The following is a 22,205-nucleotide window of genomic DNA, read 5'->3' on the forward strand; positions in this document are numbered from 1 at the left end:
GATCAGAAATGTGAAAGTAAAATACCCTTGTAAGTCTGATTCCGAAATGTTAATATTGCATTGACAATGATGTCCCTCGCAGGTAAAGTTGGGTGTTACATGGGAAAAGACCACATCCACGGCCACCTATATATACAAACCAACTGTAGATACTTGGAATGTGTATCAAACAATTGATGGTGCAAAAGGTTTGAAACAGGAACATGATATTACAGTAATAGGTGTTTTTTGGAGCATTCTTACCTTGCTGTAGTTCGTTCTGTTTCATTTGTTGTCTGGCGTTGGATTTTTAGTCAGTTTGCATGTTACAATGATTACACAAAATCTTTTGTGCAGTCTGTGTGGTAAATATGTGCTGAAGCTCAAACTTTATAAAAACCTCTTGGCATTTAAGTGAAAACTTGGAATGTGAACAAATTTTCAGATATAGCAGGTCAAAGCAAGTAACATTAGTCGTCAGGTTTATCAGACAAATGACTGTATTAATGTAAATCATTGTGAAGAGCTCCTTATAAAGGGTGATAATTACAAGGTTTTCATTCGGAAAATAGTACACATTATTTTTTTTTCAATAAAGAGATCCACTCTAACATGTTTAAATTTTGTCTAAATATTAATTAAATGATTTAAAGATTTCTAATTTGGCTGTACATTTAGGGGTCAAGTTTCTGTAGAATCTTAACTGCATAATACAGAAATATTTGTATTTGCATTGAACGATATTTTATTATACTTCAATACACATTCATGTGTGTTGATATGGTTAGTGTATGTAAAAGCAGTAATGTTTTTTAGATTCCACCCTTTACAGAACTAGTTTAAGATCAGGAGGCCAGCCAAGTCCTTTAATGTCCATCTATCTATAAGACATTAACTACTAGTGTGTGGGGCCGCGGTGGCCGAGTGGTTAAGGTGTCTCGACACTTTATCACTATAGCCCTCCACCTCTGGGTTGCGAGTTCGAAACGTACATGGAGCAGTTGCCAGGTACTGACTGTAGGCCGGTGTTTTTTCTCCGGGTACTCCGGCTTTCCTCCACCTCCAAACCTGGCACGTCCTTAAATGACCCTGGCTGTTAATAGGACGTTAAACAAAACAAACCAAACCAAACCAAACAAACCAAACTACTAGTGTGTGTAGTAGGCAGTTGTTACAGGGACTACATTGGGAGCAATTGTGCAAAATGAAAATCTACTCCTAATTTCAAGAAGTTTGCTTTCTCTGATTTTGGACTGACCTCAAATACAGCACTTTGTAAGGACCATCTCAAGGTCATGCCTGGTAGTTTTCAATTGTTTTTAAACACAAATTCAACATATATATTCAATTGCATGCAAGGTTTTACTTGTTAATCCTGCCATGTATCTAGATAAGATTTTGAATATACATGTATGACTTTTTCAGAAGAGGCCCATGTAATGAATCATGAGTTCTACTCAGGTTTTTTAAGAAAAAATAAAATAGGCCATAAAAAATACCTGCGTCTCATGGCCCAGGTAGGTACTTGATATAAGTCTGACCCTAAAGTACAAATTGTTGTGTTGGCTATAACTGGGTTATAGGGAAGGCCTCCAGTAGGAGAGGTTAATGTTATGTTAATTATAAGCCTACGAGCCTGCACGCAGTCCTTTAGTCGGCAGTCTGTCTCAGACTTGTCCCAGCATACAGAATTCACTGGAAAGTTGTGGTTAAATTAAAGGATTAAAAAAAAAACATCATTCACAAAAATGAAATAACGTTAAAAGTTAACAATATTGAGATGCCATCAACTAAAAAAAAGGCTAATTCCCCCAGGGGCCTGAGGGGCGGGGCCAAATAGGGGAAATAGGGTTAATCCTTTAAATCGCTACTAGTCATAAAGTTATGAATGAATTTGAACCAAATTTGGTCAGTAACATCCTTGGCAGAAAGGGAACAGAGTTTGTATAAATTTTTACTCTGAACCCCCAGGGGCCTGAGGGGCGGGGCCAAATAGGGGAAATAGGGTTACTCCTTTAAATCGCTACTAGTCATAAAGTTATGAATGAATTTGAACCAAATTTGGTCAGTAACATCCTTGGCAGAAGGGGAACAGAGTTTGTATAAATTTTTACTCTGAACCCCCAGGGGCCTGAGGGGCGGGGCCAAATAGGGGAAATAGGGTTACTCCTTTAAATCGCTACTAGTCATAAAGTTATGAATGAATTTGAACCAAATTTGGTCAGGAACATCCTTGGCAGAAGGGGAACATAGTTTGTATAAATTTTTACTCTGAACCCCCAGGGGCCTGAGGGGCGGGGCCAAATAGGGGAAATAGGGTTACTCATTTAAATTGCTACTAGTCATAAAGTTATGAATGAATTTAAACCAAATTTGGTCAGGAACATCCTTGGTAGAAGGGGAAGATAGTTTGTATAAATTTTTACTTTGAACCCCAGGGGCCTGAGGGGCAGGGCCAAATAGGGGAAATAGGGTTAATCCTTTAAATCGCTACTAGTCATAAAGTTATTAATGAATTTGAACCAAATTTGGTCAGGAACATCCTTGGTAGAAGAGGAACAGAGTGTTTAAATCTTTATTCTCAACCCCCAGGGGCCTGAGGGGCGGGGCCAAATAGGGGAAATAGGGTTACTCCTTTAATTCGCTACTAGTCCTAAAGTATTGAATAGCTTTTCACCAAATTTAGTCAGGAACATCCTTGAGAGGAGGGGGAACAGAGTTTATATGAATTTTTACTCTGTACCCCTAGGGGCCTAAGGGGCGGGGCCAAGTAGGGGAAATAGAGATTAGTCTTTTAATTGCTACTAGTCATAAAGTTTTAAATGGATTTTAACCAAATATGGTCAGGAATATTCATTGGAGAAGGGGAACCGAGTTGGTATAAATTTTTACTCTGAATCCCCAGGGGACTGAGGAATGGCCATGGGGTCCGATAGGGAAAATAGGGGTTAATCCTTTAAATTGCTATTTGCCATAAAGTTTTAAATGGATTTTAACCAAATTTGGTCAAGAGCATCCTTGGGAGAAGGGGAACCGAGTTTGGATAAATTTTTACTTTGTACCCTCAGGGGCCTGAGGGGCGGGGCCAAATAGGGAAATAGGGGTTTATCCTTTAAATCGCTATTATTCATAAAGTTATGAATGGATTTGAACCAAATTTGGTCTGGAATATCCTTAGGGGAAGGGGGAAAGAGAGTTTATGTAAATATTGACTCTGACCCCCAAGGGGCCTGAAGGGAGGGGCCAAATAAGGGAAATAGAGATTTGAGTTTTAAATGGATTTGAACCCAATTTGATCAGAAACATCCTTGTTTTTAATTTTAGGCTTTTTTTCAGAGCCCACACTCAGACTGTTTTTTATGCACATTTATAAACTGATTGAGGAAGACAGTTGTGTAAATATAGTTCACTTTACAAACAAAGTAGGCATTAATTAATGTAAGCAATTACTTATTGGAGGTCTGTAAAAATGCAATTTGCCTAAGAAATGTAAAAGCAACATTCAGTTTTACAAATGCTATACAAGAAGTAGTGATGTAGGCTGGTACAGAGTAATTCTGTAAGATTTTTCGACAGAACTGTAGTAACCCCAGGGATACACATGCCATTTCCCCACTAGTCTGCTTTGTCCCAAACACCATCAACCTTGGAAATAATGGGCGAACGGTTGTCCTAACAATGAGAGGAAGCATAGAAATTAGTCGATGAAAGGCTCTCTGTGAGTGAAATGTCTATATTTGAAGAGAAGTTGGTCGATGGTACAAAAGGAAGTAAAGCATTGTCTTACAATGTCAGGAAACATTTCCTAGTGTGAGAGAAATGACAAAGCCAGGCTTTCAATGTAGCTGTATGGAGGCAGGTTAATTTTTTGTGCCAATTAGTTCCAGAATACAAAACCATTTCTGTTTACCTTGGAGCTTGTGATGTGAATACAGAATGTGTTAGCAACACAATAACCAGAGGAATGTTTTCATTATTTGTGACAGTTTTGGATGTGTTGAAATGTAAGACATATTATGAAAAACTTCCAAATCAATCACAGATTGAGAAATGGAATTTTCTAGAGCAACTCGTTTTGCTAGTTTGAGGTTTTTGTGATTTTTGCAAAGAACATTTTTTTTACTTTTGAGATAGTCTTCAACTCAGAACACATTCAAGTACTCTTTCATTTCTAAACAGTTTCTATTGCTGAAAAACAGTGTCTTCAACTCTAAAGAAGCCATATCAGTGAGAAATGGTATCTTCAACTCTGAATGAGTTCTATCAATGAGAAACAGTTTCTTTAACTCAAGACAAGGTCTAGCAATGAGTAACAGTGCTTTCAACCCTGACAAGTTAAATTGATGAAAAATAATTTCTCCAACTGTATAAGCCATCCTTAAATGTCAATAGCCGTTGATTGGACGTTAAACATTATATAATACCAAACCCTCAACTCTTAAACAAATTTTGTTAATGAAAAATATTATCTTCAAATCTGATTGTCAGTTCTATCAATGAGAATTCAGCTGTGGTTTACTTGAATATATACGGTATGTCACCAATACCATCTGTTATGTCATACATCCAACTTGTACCTCCGTTTGTTATCTAGGTGAGCAATTAGCCATTTACCTGTGTGTGATATGGATGTGTTAGAAAAGATTGTTCACCTCTGCAGGAGTCCTGGTAGGGTAGCTAGGTGCAGTCAGAATTAATCCTTTGTTCCGATTTGTCAGACAAACATAATATCTCCTACATAAAAAGTTAGAGAATATCTTCTATCAAATTACACAAATTTTAAAGGTTATAATTATGCAGAATATGAACATGCTTTGAGTATATACAATATTTTAACATGCAATGCAGGACACCGGTGACCTCCAAACAAGAAACAAGGTCAGAGGTCATGTCTGTCATACCTGTAGTAGGTCATGTTACCTTTGACGAGAGTTATATAGGTAGAGTGATAGGTAAACAGATAGGTAGATGGGTAAATCAACTGACATTTCCCCAAAACAAAGTTTATACACCTGATTGGAATGTAGCAACTGTTCAAAAGTCTATTAACACAATATACTCCAAAAGTGAATATGATAGTTTTAAACATGCAAAAAGCAAATTGATCAAAGATCTCTTTGATGTTAAACTGTTTCACATTTTTTACAATAATTTTGGTAATTAGGTATTTACAGAATAAATGTTTGTGTTTGAAAATATGAAAGGGAAGTAACTCTATACGCAGTAGTGACACTGACACAATGACAGTTGTACTGTAACACTACTGTTATACAAATACACCTGGTATCTTTGTGGTGCTACACCACTCTCTTATACTGACATTTTCTTCATACTGACATCCTTTTTTACTGGCACCCTCTGTATACTGACATCCTTTTATACTGACATCCTCTATATACTGACACCCCCTGTATACAGATATAATTTATACTGGCACCCACAGTATACTGACATCTTTTTATTCTGGTACCCTCTGTATACAGACATCCTTTTATACGGACACCATCCAGACTGCCAAAGTTCTAGTGTACACACAAATCAGTGTCCAAACTACTAAGGTTCTACTGTAAACCAAAGTGTCCATATTAACAAGGTTTTACTGTACACACAAACCAAAGTGTCCATATTAACAAGGTTTTACTGCACACACAAACCAAAGTGTCCATACTAACAAGGTTTTACTGTACACACAAACCAAAGTGTTGGACAGACTACTAAGGTTCTACTGTACACACAAACCAAAGTGTCCATACTAACAAGGTTTTACTGTACACACAAACCAAAGTGTTGGACAGACTACTAAGGTTCTACTGTACACACAAACCAAAGTGTCCAGATTAACAAGGTTTTACTGTACACACAAACCAAAGTGTTGGACAGACTACTAAGGTTCTACTGTACACACAAACCAAAGTGTCCATACTAACAAGGTTTTACTGTACACACAAACCAAAGTGTTGGACAGACTACCAAGGTTCTACTGTACACACAAACCAAAGTGTTCAGAGTTTTACTAATTGTACTCATCCACTAATATGTATAGAATGTTACATAAACAGACTTGTCAATCATCTTTATTCCGTTGTGTAGGAAGTGTTCATTCCTCTAGACCAGAGTTTAAACTCCTAGTTTGTTCGGTATGTTCTATCATTGAAAACCCACCCCTAAAAGTAGCAACAGTTTCACATAAAAATCGTGGAGGTTTTGCCAAGCTGTCCTCATAGCATTACAGTTAGAATTTTCATCTCGACATCTATTCTTGTAACATTGCCGACGTTTTTATGTGGAAGCAATAGCGACCATATTGAGTCGCTCACATGAAGCACTTCCCACACGGAGATGAAACCTGACTAAATTATCGGAACATTTACTGGTACTTAATGCTATCAGATCACATTCTAGTGTCAGCCGGGAATGGACAATTGTGTTAGAAGTCTCTAAAACACACTCATGGAATGAACCTAGCTTTTTTTTTTTTAGTTAATTTGTTCTGAATGGTCGGTCATTTTACAAAAAAAAAGTATTAAAGCAAAGAAAAAAAAATCTTGAGAAGTTAAGAGTGCTGATATCTGAAAACTGTCTTCGATGTGGTCGATGAAAAAATATTTTCGAATTTTTGAGAGTTCATTACTTATACATGTTTTAATAGTTAGGATTTATGTAACTTTGAAGATTTAAGAAATTATATCATTTTCCTTTCAGGAATGATCTTAACTAAAAAGCAATCAAATTTGTTTACATAGAGATTTAGATCAAAATGAAAAGAAGTAATTGAAATAACCGTTATTAATCTGGAAAACCGTTTGTGGTGTTACGGCAAATCAGATGCATTGCATAAGAACTAGCATTTGTGGTAAAACTTCTGGTGAATTTTATTTTCATTGTGAAAAAATCAAAAGGTTATAGCTTGATTGACACAGGACAGACAGACAGAATTATGGGATATCCCGTGAAGCATTATGGGATATTCAGCTTTGCATGTTTCTTGATGAGGTTCCCATCTGTGAAAAGGGAAGGGTCTTACATATCATTACAAACAGTTGTTGCCGTAGCTTACTCAACATGCTTGGAAACCACTTCACCTCCTCAAAACCTTGTGGATAATTTTCCGTGTTCTTTCTGTATGAGTGTCTTTGGTGATGTATGGGCTAGCTAGGCAACAGGAAAGTGCCTAAAACAGTTATCAATTTTGTCGTTAACTTTGTTGATGGCTTGTATATATACAATATATATCTAACATATTCTTCTTATTGTACATGTATCAATTTTATGATTTCAAATTGAGTTGTGAAAATTTCATTGAAATTATAAATAAATGATGATAAAAGTAATTTTGATGCATTATGTAATACCATATCTACCAAATCTGTTCTGAGGAATTACATCACAGACCATAAGATATATGACAGGTGTAAAGGGGTCCATCACCAAGGAGAAACCAAAATTGTATTTAGACCTGTTCTATTCTTGAGGCATGATAGATTCATTATGACCTTCATTAGCAGGGCATAAAGACTTCCCCACCCTACACTTGTTAGTTGAATAGACCTAAAAAATAAAAGGATGAGTCCATTCCAATTTCATAGGGAAGTTGGAGCTTGATGATGGAAACACAACTTCTGTTCAGTTAGCACATTGCAGATTTGATTAATAAATTGAAAAAAAATATTATGAAATCCTAACCACTTCCTGTATGAATTATGAGTACCGATGATAATACATGTAACATCTGTATCCTAGTAACATTTTTATAATAAAAAAAATAAAAAAAAATAAAAATAATTATTTCATGGAACATGCAGTCATGAAATGATTGGCATCGTGATTAATTTTCAAAATAAATAGATTTTAGTCATGCATGTTTTTTCCTGAAATTCTCATTGGTAATGTTTTTTTGTGTTGATTTTGAGACTTTTAACAAAGATAGAAAGTTAAAATTTGATTTTAAAATCGAGGTCAGAAGGGTATAGAAACATGCGAACGGCTCGTAAAAATAGTATTTATCATGAGACATAAAAATAAAGATATTGAGATGAAAATAAATTTGAATTAATAAAACAGTAATTTGAATACTTTAATTTGACAGTATTAAACAACTCTATTCCGAAAATACAATAAATATTTTATCAAGAGCAATAGGATTTATATAAAAAGAAGTTCTAGAATGGGTGCTTTTGATTTCAACAAATTTGATAGATACAGGCTGGACGGGTTTTAGGTACAAAGGTAAAAACTTCAATCCTGTGTATGCTTGTCTTGATTAAAATGCAAACTGAAGCATACAGAAATTGCATATTTTCACATGAGGAACCAAGGATAAACAGTCTTTCTAAACGCCAGACATGCACCTATCAGGGTATACAATGAGGACAAAATATCTTTGTTCAACTTATCACCTTCAGGAATGTCTCCTTAATGTCCGTAAACTCTGCCAAATAATGATAACATTTTCTTTGGTAGGCTACTCAAAAACAAAACCAACCCCGAGATACCTGTCAATCATATTTTTTTTTAACAACAATGCCATTATTTGAATTAGACATTGTCTTAAAAAAAACGCTAGCTGTTGGCTCATGTGAGCGTAGTTTTTTGCGACTTAAGTATTTCTCCAGTGGCCTAGGACTGTTATATGGTATCTTTGACACAGAAATAAAACGTAATAAGTCTCATTGTAAGTCTATGGAATTCTTAAACTTAGAAAAAAAGATGAAAGTTGTTATGTAATTTACATCTAAGATCTATTTTCTGAATCTGAAACTACATAAAGATCCATTTCTTAACCTTAATTAGGTAAATTGATATTTATCTTTCAATTTTTTTAAAATATTTCCCCCCATTTTGCAGTGATAATATTGGAACTCTAAGATAACTGATATTTTGCTTTTTGTATAAAATATGAAAATATTACTTTGTTGTTCAGGAGTAAAGCTTCCTTAAGCTACAGAAATGTAACTTATAAACCAAGGTGATATACAGATGTTTAAGAAAAAATTATTATCAAAAGAAAAAGATATTAATGGACTTCAATATCAGTATAAATCAATGTTTTGATTAAAATTGATACAGGAAGTATTCAATGATGGACCAACAGGAGAAAACCATGCCTAGAGTTATGGTATTTACATCAGTATTATCTGAGATCTCGTGGAATGGAATATCAGCAAAATCTATTTTTCAATTCTTTCATGACCAGAAAGCATCAAGCCTTTTTGGTCCATGGAAGTCAACATCAATTTCCCTTGTACTTGTTTGCTTGGTTTGATGACTGCCTACACGTCAGGTGTCAAATTTCCTGGTGTCATTAATCTCAGTTGATTCATATATGTATATAAAATTCAAGCTTTTATCAGACCCTTTATACACAAGAATTCATCTGACCTTGATTTGTTGTTTGATATGCGATACCAAGATTGTTGTTATTTATTTGACTTAAGTTTAAACAGCGACTTCTTTGGAAGTATGAATGAAGAAAAAAATTGAATTTATCAACAGAAATTTGATATATGGATTGAAAAGAGACACTGTTGGTATTCATAAATATTAAGCTGTGTTTTCAATGATGTAGAAGAGTCAAGTGATGATATGTTACGATATTGACTGTGAAAGTGATTTTAATGCGCCTTTCTTCACAGCTGTTTTGGGAAAGGTATGAAAATGAGCAAGAGCGTCCCACTGGGCATGAGGCATAAGATAGAGTTAGCCACTCCTGGGGCCAAATTATTGACGTATTTGTAATGTCGGAAAGTGAATCCAGGTGTAGATCATGAAAATTCCGGTGAAAAAAGTTAGAACTATTTTATATATCTATTGAAAGGGAACTTGGTACCAATTAGTAGTGTAAAACAGTAGGAAATGGTTTTCCCAGTGGATAATAACAAAAATTTGTACTGGTTTACATTGTACCATCCTTGTGTCACTTGAAATAAGAGTTTGTAAAACTTGACGGAAATTGTGGGAGAAAAGTGTTTCAGTAATTTACCTGATTAAGGGAAAGTGTTGGGAATGATATATAAGTCCCGTGTATATAATTTACATATAAATGTACTGAAGTGGTACCTACTGGTAATGTTGCCTCACAGAACTTAAAACCAAACACCTGGTACAAGATTTCAGACCAAGTCTTCTACATTCAGTATTTTAGCAATTTATTTTCATTAGTTGAGACAGCAGTAATTCTGTATGTAACAAACTGGCTCATTGGAAAATTGGGTTTCTTCTGCAATCAAATTGAAATAGATTTTTTTTTTTTTTTTTAACCAAGTGGGGGAATATATTCTCTGTATGAAACAATTGTAGGATCTCTCACAGAACTTCTTGCTCAATATAACTGAGAAATTAAAACAATTAATCAAACAAATGGATATCTAATATTTCCATGCTATTTCTGTAAGCTTCATTGAATGGAAAACTGTTATTATCTGATTGAGCAAGCACATATATATTAATGTAATCTAGATATAAAACTAAGAGTATGAAGAGGTGATCGTTGTCCACTGGGGCTATCATTGTGTGCCCCATTTTCTAATATAACAGCTTTACTACAAATAAGGGACTAACACAGGTTTAATTCATCAGATTGAACCAATAATGGCTAACATTTTCCTCATCAAATCATTCTACAGTTCCTAGTGATTGTATTGTTGGAGAGGTCTTAATGGCTGTCGAGATGTTATTTCAGTCGTCCTAGAGGTGTATTAAGGAAAACAATTGTTCTTTATTTCTGGAAGCTTTATAAGTCTCTAAATTGACTATTTGTATTAGGATTGCCTTCGTCTGTGGACTTGGCATCATCGCTATCCCAGGGCAATTCTGATTCTATACGTCTTACTTTAACATTTTACTTTAACTGAATAATTCTACTCAAGTCCTGTTGCAGAATTATTATAGTTGATGACCAGAATTTAATTCAATGCAAATTGAAAAAAAAAATGCATGGATTTAATCATGGCAGATTCGAAAGTTCCCCCGTCTATTCAACAGTAACGGCAGTTGATCACAGATTTTGTTGATTCTGCGAAGTGTCGAGAATTTTAACCACTATGATTGCTAAAGCTTTTAGTCAATAGATGCAAGTTCTCAATTCATTGTAATGCTTCAAGCTGTCAGTATCAAAGGTATGGATCTATTTAGAAATTGAGATGCATACTAAGTTAATGACCTAGTGAATTGGTAGGTTAATATGTTAATGACTTAATGAATTGGTAGGTTAATAAGTTCAAGACCTAGTGAATTGGTAGGTTAATAAGTTCATGACCTAGTGAATTGGTAGGTTAATAAGTTCAAGACCTAGTGAATGGGTAGGTAAATAAGTTCATTACCTAATGAATTGGTAGGTTAATAAGTTCAAGACCCAGTGAATTGATAGCTTATAAGTTCATGACCTAGTGAATAAGTGCCTTACTAAGTTCATGACCTAGTGAATTGGTAGGTTAATAAGTTCAAGACCTATAGTGAATTGGTAGGTTACTAAGTTTATGACCTAGTGAATTGGGAGCTGAATAAGTTCATGACCTAATGAATTGGTAGCTGAATAAGTTCATGATCTAATGAATTAGTAGCTTTATAAGTTTACCTCTATGATATATAACAGCAGCAGTATTTGCTGAGATATAAAATGAAAAGTATAAGTCTTTGTAATAATTAATTCTTAAAAATTAATCCCAGATTTCAGTTAGTATATAATAGCATCCATGTTCAGTTTTCCCTTGGTGACAGCAGAGCTATGTATACTAATATTTTGGCCACAGTGCGGTGAGTTGCATCCCATATAGATGCAGTAAGGAATGGTTAGTATGTTTATTAACCTGAGCTCACAATTGAACAATTGTGCTAGCAGTACTTGTACTGGAGGTATTTGAAATTCAAGACGTCGGGTCGCACTGTTGAAATGGTAGGCTGCATTTGATGGCTACAGCCACACAACACATGCATGTATAACCAGCAACAATGAGATTCTGTTGTGATTCTCTGTGTGGCAATATTGGAATTAGCATGATATGCATTTTGAAGTGTAAAACCTGTCACACATTTTTCCGGGACATCATTATTCTGCCAAAATGGAGATAGGACTTAGCAAACTAAATATTGCATCAAAGGTAGTGCAACCTTGTTCCCCAACCCTAGCTCACAACAGGAAGTCATGGTCCATGACCTCACAGATGACCTTTGTAGTACTGAATAGGGTAAAGTTATCATCTACACCAGTTTGACCTTTCTGGTTACCATGGTCACCGCCAAGGTCAGACATAGTCTATTCTGTTATCGTTTCACCTCCCAACATGCATCTGTATGATCTGCTACATCTCCATTGTTCTTTAAATCAAGGTCAGACAGGAGCTTTTATTTCCTTCTGTATTACCTGGTGCATGTTATTTGGATAAATCTTTGAAATGTAAGAAAAAGTGGCGGTAATCAATGCTTCATACATTGTATTATATATTTTAAGGTGTTGAAATTCAACTTAAAGCTGAATGATTGTAAACATTATATATATAGTCTGTATAGGGACAAGTTATATAGCATAGAAAAGTTACTTAACAGGTACTTTTAAGTTATGTGGTCATTATAGACAAGAGTCATAACAGACAGGTGGTTGTTATGGACAGGTTGACATTGTAGAGAGGTGGTTAGTAACTTTTTGATTGTTGTACAGACAGACAGACAATATGTCAGCACAATTTTGCTGATAATGTAACTTTTAATATGTTGTACAGACAGACAGACAATATGTCAGCACAATTTTGCTGATAAGGTAACTTTTAATATGTTGTACAGACAGACAGACAATATGTCAGCACAATTTTGCTGATAAGGTAACTTTTGATATGTTGTACAGACAGACAGACACACAGAGAGTATGTCAGCACAATTTTGCTGATAAGGTAACTTTTAATATGTTGTACAGAATGTACAGCTATGTACCTGAAATATAACACTTTGTAAAATTTGTGGCATTCACATGATGAAATCCTTTCTGACCTATAGTTCCAAAGGTCAGAATCCTCCATTTTGATTTTATCATTACTTTTTGCGATTTTCATTTTTTATACCTTTTTGAGTGAATTGCTCTACCTTTATAATAAAATGTGATTTCAATGCTGTGTTTTAGGTACACCCCAATGGTAGAAGGACTGTCTGCGTATGTTCGAGCTGTGAATATCGACATGGACCCTAAAATTACCACACTGAAGGAAAAACTATCCCAGATGAAAATCGTAAGTTAAGGACTGTCATTATTTAACTGTCACAGATACTCTGTTTTGTTATGATTTACCTCTCTGATGATTGTACCAGTCAGAGAAAACTTTCCATCATATGTGACCTTGACTGAAGCATGGTTGACCTTAACCTTGACTAACCTTTGACTCTGTATTTCCTTTCAGAACCTGTTGGCCCGGTACAGTGAACAGGAGGAAATGATGTTTTCGGATTCTGAGAACCCCAACTCAATGGTAGAGTACGGCAGTGGTGACTCGATACCAAGGGGACACCACACCTTCACAGACGATGAAGACTTAGATGGCTCTGGTAGTGGCTTTTATTCAGTCGGAGGAAACGAGGGCAGTGGGGACCGCAATCCAGACAAACCACACGAACCAGTCATAAGTAAGTGTGATTGGTCCACAAATCAATGGGGGCCGCGATGGCCAAGTGGTTAAGGTGTTCCGACACTTTATCACTCTAGGTTACAAGTTCGAAACCTATGTGGGGCAGTTGCCTGGTACTAACCGTAGACCGGTGGTTTTTCTCCGGGTATTCCGGCTTTCCTCCACCTCCAAAACCCTGAAATGTCTGTAAATGACCCTAACTATCAATAGGACGTTTAACAAAATAAACCAAACCAAAATAAACCAATCAACAAATTGTAGAGGGTTAAGGTGTCATAGACGAAAATGTTTAATATGTTGATTATAGGTAATCGTGCAAAAGGTGAGTTTTGAATTTCACTCATATATATTTGTTTATAGGCCTATATTCAAAATCTAATTCTACTTTCAATACACAAATCTACACATATCTTCAGATTGTCACAGTAAAATCAAAGGGAGATCATTCATTGGTTTTGGGACAAAAAACTTGACCGATTGTTGGTTGATATATAATACTTCCTTTGAAGATTACAAAGCCAGAGTAATGTGACCTTTATCCTGCTACGCCTTCCCTTTTATCAAAGACATCACATGTTTATAAGATTCCACAACTTTGCTAACCAAGGGTTGGTTCATTTTATTGTCATGTAGTCTGACCCTTAGTGATTGTTCTCATAGCTTTCAAATTATTGGCCCTGGGCATCCAATGAAATTGCTTCTTGCATACAGTTTGACAGTCAGTGTAGACACAGGCACTTGGCATGAATTTCCAACTCACAATCTATTTATATATCTTACATATATATGGACCATGGATTGGAAATCTGTGCCAAGTCCCTGTGAATGTAAATTGTAGTGGCAGTTCCCAGTATGAAGATGCTAGCAAAGATGAGGCTTCCATAAAAGTTTCCAATTTAATTGACTCATCTGCATGGTAGCCTTATAGAACCAGAGTTTTATCATGAATTATTCAATGGGTGCAGATCAGATAAGGTTTGTATTGTGTCATAGACAGGCAACTGAACTATTTGTTCTAAAGAGTAGAACCTCTTGTTTGTATGGTGCAATAGAAATTCCTTCTGAACATTTTGCTTTTACTAAAAACAGTAAACAGGTCGTTTATGGACCTCTTGTTTGTATTGTACGATAGAAAGTCCTGCTGAACCTTTTACTTGTACTTAACAATACACAGGACTTATGGACCTCTTGTTTGTAGTGTACGATAGAAAGTCCTGCTGAATATTTTACTTGTACTTAGCAATACACAGGCCTTATGGACCTCTTGTTTATAGTGTACGATAGAAAGTCCTGCTGAATCTTTTACTTGTACTTAGCAATACACAGGACTATGGACCTCTTGTTTGTATGGTGCAATAAAACTGCCTACTAAACCTTTTACTTGAGCCTCTTGACTGTGTTTTAAAAAGCAGACCAGCATACTGGCACCTAATCAGTGGAACAAGATTTCTAACATTGAGGGAGAAGCATATTACATTTGCGTCAGGATATTGTCGATATAAATTTGTGTAGCGACATTGATTGGCCCAATCATTGCTATCACACCAGAGGATGTCCAGCATGATGTGCACTATGTATTTCATTGCAGTAGTATAAAGGTTCTTACGGGTAACTGAATGAAGATTAAAAAAAAAACAATTACTGAAAATAGGATTGGTCTTCTGCTGATAGGATCAATAAGACTTTGTAAATTATCAAGTACTTTTGCCTTATTCAGCAAAATAGATTGTTGAATGTTAAAGGTATCTTATTTTCATGAGATGTTTTCTTTCTATAAGCATGTATTCACATCCAGCTGTTGATACTTTTTTTTTTCTGCTTCTGGAAATACCATAGGATTCCATGAGGAGTCTGTTGATATTGTGGACTCAGAAAATTTCAAATTAGGGCAATTAAAGCTTCACGTTATTTAGAAAAAAATGTCATCTTCGGTAAATTTGACTTTGTCTTATTGAAAACCAGAGATATTATTAATTTGATGATTTTAGAAATTTGATATCCCAACAGATTCTTTTTGACAATCCATGCTTTGTTAATACTGACTTTTTAAACAGTGTTGTATTTCATTAATATAAATTCCAGATTAAATGTCATTCTACGATTTTATCATTATTTTCATTTTTTTCAGCACGACATCCACCAAGCACAGATGATGGTAACACTGGTGTGAAGCCTCCAGGTGGTGACAACACAGGGGCAGCCTCACAAATCACCGTCTCCATGGCAGCCATGTTCATCGGTGTAGTGGTAGCCATTTTCGTATGAAGACAAAACATATAAGTTAATTGTACTTGTTATCATCAAATGTTGGAGACATAAGATTATTGAAAAAGAATTCTGAATTCCTACCGATCAGCTGTTTCCATATTAAATTCTTTATTGGAACTCTAGTAGTCAAAGGGGAGTAACTCTATCATTAATATTGACAAACCAAGTTTTTGCAAAACTGAATCATTTGTTTCTGCTTCTTCCAAGGACAGCTTGAAACAGTCAATTTAGAGAGTGCTTTCTTTTCTTTTGATATTCTGACACAGTTTCATGGCAAAACAAGTCATTTTTCTGTAGAAACAGAAACATTTTGAAAATTGTAATTATCATTTATAACATATCTCAGATTTCCCTCAGCATTTTAAGAAAGAAGATCTTACCATTTCCTTGTATAGTACCTATACAAATACAAATCAAATGTTGATTAAAGTGCTATTTATTGTGTTTTTAAATTCATTCATTTGTCCTGAGTGTTTAGTATTACAAAAAAGAAGATATATTACAAAAAAAACACAAAAAACAAACATAATTCATGTGTTATTTAACTATTTGTTGTCCCTTGGATGAGAGATCGATGTGATAGGTAATGTAAGATATTATTAAGATCAATTAAATGTGTTACTTTGGCTCATTTGGTACTTTTTATGTTTTCAATCATAACATTTTCAATTCAAATATGCATATAAAGTTTAATTCTAAATGATCATCTTGATAAATTTTAGCTGAATTTTCTGTTTTTTCAAAGATTTTAAGAGGTTTTGTTTCCAGTTTCAAGAAAATGATGAGTATTATAATTATAGTTTTTGGGTGAATTACTGATTTATATGAGACTAAATATTGCCATGTTTACAGTATACAGATAATAAGCTGTTGTGTTGATATGTAAATAATGCCTAGGTTGATCTGAAGAAAGATGTGATCATAGTTATATATACTGTCCACTGTATATCATAAAATATAGTTTTACACTGTGTTAAGAGTTATCTCCCTTACAAGTGGAACTCTTTGAAAAGGAGATAAACTCACAATAAGGTTACATATAGCCCTAACTATGTTTACACGATGTACTGTTTTCCCTGTTGTTTTCCAGTTTCAGGGCTCGGTCTGAATTACGATTTATATTTTTTTTAAGCAGTATGTAATTGAAGAAAAGTTGATTTAGTTATGAAGAAACATGTATTGTGACATTTTGAATTGTTATATACTAAAAAGTGTGTATTATAAATGCATAACTTACATTTAAGTGATAAAGGACAAACTGTGAGCTGGGAAATCAAATTTTGAATCGGGAAATTTTTGTTTGTTTACCTGTCATCTAAAATCTTTGAAACAAAAAGTCACACATGCCCTCTAAATTCTTCACCACTTCAGTGGAACTGACTATTGTTATGATATTGAAGTTTTAATCTTAGAGATATAATCATTGTATCATTACTAAAGGGCACACGAAACAGGTGGCTCCCAGTTCACAGTCACTGAGCCACTGAGAGTGAGGTTGTCTTGGCGTTACTTTCAGACCTATTTAGACGAGAGTAAGGTTGTTGTCTTGGTGTCTGTAACATGTTGCAGTGATTTACCATTGAATGGTGAGATTTTGTTTTATTTGAGAGCTCTAAGCTCAGGATTATTTTGTTTTATCATAAACAACTCCATATAAGTCGAACTATTGTACTTGCAGTGCCATAATAAGCTATCATGAATTAAGAACGTTTGTGATTAAAGAAATTCATCTTTCCATTGAGCTCATATCGGAAAATTTCAACAATTTGCAATTATCTTCAAAACTGATATTTTTCTTGTATTTTATCATTGTTTCTTTAACAATATAATTATTCCTGCGATATGATACGGAAACATCATTGTTATAAATGCCTGTACTTGATATCCTTATATGGACGTTGTTTTAGGTATGGTTGATGATGTTGAAAGCAACACTAAGATGATCTGTGATCCAATTATATGTAATTAGTGATTATAATTAGAATTATGTAATTAACAAAATTTATTGTAGTTTGATGTTCGACCTGTCATGTACGTAGATGATGGATAGTTTTATGACCGATCTACACTGTTTTTAGACAGAGTTTGAAATCACATCTGTCATGTATGTAGCTGACGAGAGTTTTAAGCCAGATCTACGTTAGACAGAGAGAGTTTGAAATCATATCTGTTGTGTACGTAGCTGACGAGAGTTTTAAGCCTGATCTACGTTAGACAGAGAGAGTTTGATATCACATCTGTCGTGTACGTAGCTGACGAGAGTTTTAAGCCTGATCTACACAATATGTAGACAGAGAGTTTGCTATCAGATCTGTCATAAACGTAGATGATGGAGAATTTGATGTCAAATCTACTGTACATACAAATATTTGGCAACCTGTGCATTTCCACTTTACTCAGTTTTGGACACCCCACAATGTTCAGTACTTTTTGCATTTGCCATCTTTTATATAAACACAACCTATTTTGATGATATCTACTCGATTTGTCCTGCAATAATCTAATGTTTGGTAATAAGCCCACTTCTAGCTATTGCAATTTTGGACATGAATGAGTTGCTTTCAATGTCCATCGATTTTGATAAGTATTCGAACATGGAAATCCATGTACAAGAATTGATTGCATTTATCATTTTATAATTTCAAGAATCTTTGATTAAATAGATGCGAAAAATTTAAACCATCAAAATATTGTTTTGAATTTCCATGCTTTTTTTTTTCTTCTTAAAGCACTTTAGTCGTGATAATGAAAGTGTTTGTTACTAATTTTCTGATATTTAAGCTGTGTCCAAAACTCTGTAAATATTTTTGTTTTCTCATTGTTATTGTTATTGTGTCATGATACACACATTGGTAGATTACTTGTATATGATATTAAAAAAAAGGGTTGACCTCAAAACTGAACCTTTTGACCTCAGAATGAATATATTGACCTTCCTTGGAGTCCAGAGGACAGAAAATATGGCAAATATGAAGAGGTTTTAAGGTCACATGAGGTCAAAGGTGATTGTTGTAATTCTGACTTGTCATGCTACACAGTTTTACTCAAGCTTTAGGGTCGACACTAGGGGGCAGGGTGTTGTTAAGGTTTGGGAGTGGGGAGTCGAGGGTGGGGCATTGTGAAGGGTGGGTCCATCTGGTTGTGGGATATTTATAAACATGTTGAATATGTCAATTTGGTGAGGGGAGGGATTAGAATGAAAAGGGGTAGGGAAAAAAGAAAGATGGGGTGGGGCCTGTATCATGTATACACATATGTATATATCTTTTGTAAATAAATATAAATATATATAAAAGTATAAGTGCAAAAAAGTCAATTTCTACTATATTTTTGGTAGATTATGTGTTGCCATGGTTACCATTCATGTTGTTTCAGTTAACACTGTGGTTCCATCAGAGAAGTATATCCTGGGTATTTGAAATATATTTACATGTACATTGGTTACAAGAGTGTACTAATTGTGTATTTTAGTTTTTTTAAGATAACATACCAATGTCATTTCAGGCAAAAATTGAGAAACTTTATGAAGATGTAGTAAAAATTGACTTGGAACATGAGTGAGTGTATGTGAGTGTGTCTGTTTATGATGTGATATACAAAAAAAATCTTGTATTTGTTAACGAAGTTCTAAATTTTAGCATAATCAGTTGATGGCACATTTGTAAAAGTCCATCCGTTAATGTACCCTTTGTGTAATTCTGATTTGATTATGTACAATTCTCCATCTTTTCTCATTGTGCATTCTAACAGATATTCTTTTACACATATTTTTCAAAAACTTTTCCGACATAATGAATTTTACTTTTGAAAAACTTATTAATTTTACCATTGCAAAATACAAGTTATTACGATTTTGGTTATACACGATACACACTAAACTTGAGAGAAATTATTCAGACATTCATGAAATATGATTTGCTGCAACCAAAGACCCGATTTTAAATATAATTGATAAATTTTTAATTGTTAAAAAACACTCCTTTTAGTGAAATTCTTGATCTAATAATTTTAAGTCATTCATTTTATGAATATTTATGAGATCTGCCTCTCTAAGCCACACCTACTTCAGACAGTGTGTATTAATTGCTGTATAATTGTCTGGCCCATCATTTGAATAATCATTTCTATTACTCTGGCCTATCAGGTTATTGTTCAGCAAAGTACTTAAAGTTTTAAACAGAAATTTTATGTACACAAATTTATTTTCAACAAGAATAATTATATGAAATACAAGGTTGATTAAAATGGTATCATTTCAGTAACAGGTTTTCAGATAGGTAAAAAAAATTGTTTTGAAGCTTGTGCGATTATTTTGTTTATCAGGGGAGTTAACTCACAGGTCCATGTGATATTGTAATTTGCCAGTATTTTCATTTTACAGTAGTCTTTCTCACATTATTGAATCTTAATTAAGAAGATTGAAAAAAAAAGTAAAAAATAGCATGTTTTATTCCTGTGACATATGTAGAAAATTTCAATATTCTGGTTGTTTGATTCCTGTATTGTATGTTAAAATAGTCAGTTTACAGCAACAACCTGCTATATTCAAACCCATTGGCTTTCTGTGGTCTCTGTTTTTGCTGGCTTGCTTTCAACTTTCCCGACATTGTATACATATCTTATGTACTGCTGTCTTGTGTCTGTTGCAAATCATTCTGACAATAAATTTCAGTACTTTTTATATTCCATTTTGTTTTGTGATTTTTAATGGACTGATGTCTTCAAACTTACGATTATAATTATGAGTCATGTGACTTGTACGAGTGTCACATGATTTATGATGACTTTTAGTGTCATCATCCTAAAGCAATCCTATTGTGCCGAAAAAATATAAAACAATACATTACCCCAAGTGACACATGACCTAACATGACCCCAATTGTCATGTGACATATGACCATGGGGCGAATTAAATCATCAACATTTACCTTAGGCTGTTCCATCTAATGTGATGACATAAGCGGATAAACAACCAATTACTGCTGTAATTTCAAATGGTGATGCATACGCAGATGATGTCTGGTTGCCGTGGCCAGACCAAAGTAAAGATGTGTTTGAACCACAGTCAACTAGACATAAAATCTTGTTTTTGTATCCTTACTCTTCACTGTAGTTTCTCATCAGACTTTCTAGATCATAGCCACGATAGTTTCTTATCAGACTTTCTAGACTATAGCCACTAGTTTCTCATCAGACTTCCTAGAACATAGCCACTATAGTTTCTCATCAAACTTCCTAGACCATAGCCACTATAGTTTGTGATCAAACTTCCTAGACCATATCCACTATAGTTTCTGGTCAAACTTCCTAGACCATATCCACTATAGTTTCTGGTCAAACTTCCTAGACCATAGCCACTAGAGTTTCTCATCAAACTTTCTAGACCATAGCCACTATAGTTTGTGATCAAACTTCCTAGACCATATCCACTATAGTTTCTGGTCAAACTTCCTAGACCATATCCACTATAGTTTCTGGTCAAACTTCCTAGACCATATGCCACTATAGTTTCTGGTCAAACTTCCTAGACCATAGCCACAAGAGTTTCTCATCAAACTTTCTAGACCATAGCCACGATAGTTTCTCATCAAACTTCCTAGACCATAGCCACTAGAGTTTCTCATCAAACTTTCTAGACCATAGCCACGATAGTTTCTCATCAGACTTTCTAGACCATATCCACTATAGTTTCTGATCAAACTTCCTAGACCATAGCCACTATAGTTTGTGATCAAACTTCCTAGACCATAGCCACAATAGTTTCTGATCAGACTTGCCCCTTTTAGCATCAACTATAGAGACTATGGTCTAACTACAGTAGGGGCAAACTCACTTTGGTATCATGTAATACCCATGTTAAGTTGGGATGCACATTGTCTTGTGGTCGAAGGCTCAATCACCTATTTACTTTGATCTGACCAGAGCAACTGGATATCACTCGCGCATGTCTCCCAAATAATTGGTTATTATCCATATAAGATGGAACAGTCTGGCTATAGTAAATAGTGGTTATTTATCAATATAAGATGCAAGAGCCTGGCTATAGTAAATAGTGGTTATTATCAATATAAGATGGAACAGTCTGGATATAGTAAATAGTGGTTATTTATCAATATAAGATGGAACAGCCTGGATATAGTAAATAGTGGTTATTTATCAATATAAGATGGAACAGTCTGGCTATAGTAAATAGTGGTTATTTATCAATATAAGATGGAACGGCCTGGATATAGTAAATAGTGGTTATCAATATAAGATGGAACGGCCTGGCTATAGTAAATAGTGGCTATTTATCAATATAAGATGGAACAGTCTGGCTATAGTAAATAGTGGTTATTTATCAATATAAGA

The 22,205-nt window shown here is 34.6% G+C and overlaps 1 protein-coding gene across 1 annotated transcript in view; it reads left to right on the forward strand.

Annotated features, from left to right (window-relative positions):
- LOC117342097 (glypican-5-like) overlaps nucleotides 1–20,540 on the forward strand; it is a 135,574-nt gene extending 115,034 nt beyond the window's left edge. Inside the window, exons 5-7 of the mRNA XM_033904090.1 lie at nucleotides 13,088–13,193; nucleotides 13,362–13,584; nucleotides 15,715–20,540. Of these exons, the coding sequence (XP_033759981.1) occupies nucleotides 13,088–13,193; nucleotides 13,362–13,584; nucleotides 15,715–15,851 (466 nt within the window). The 3' untranslated portion in view covers nucleotides 15,852–20,540. The remainder of the gene's footprint in view (nucleotides 1–13,087; nucleotides 13,194–13,361; nucleotides 13,585–15,714) is intronic.
- The last annotated feature ends 1,665 nt before the right edge of the window (nucleotides 20,541–22,205 follow it).

This window comes from Pecten maximus, chromosome 14, assembly GCF_902652985.1.
Source record: "Pecten maximus chromosome 14, xPecMax1.1, whole genome shotgun sequence".
Taxonomy (NCBI): Eukaryota; Metazoa; Mollusca; class Bivalvia; order Pectinida; family Pectinidae; genus Pecten; species Pecten maximus.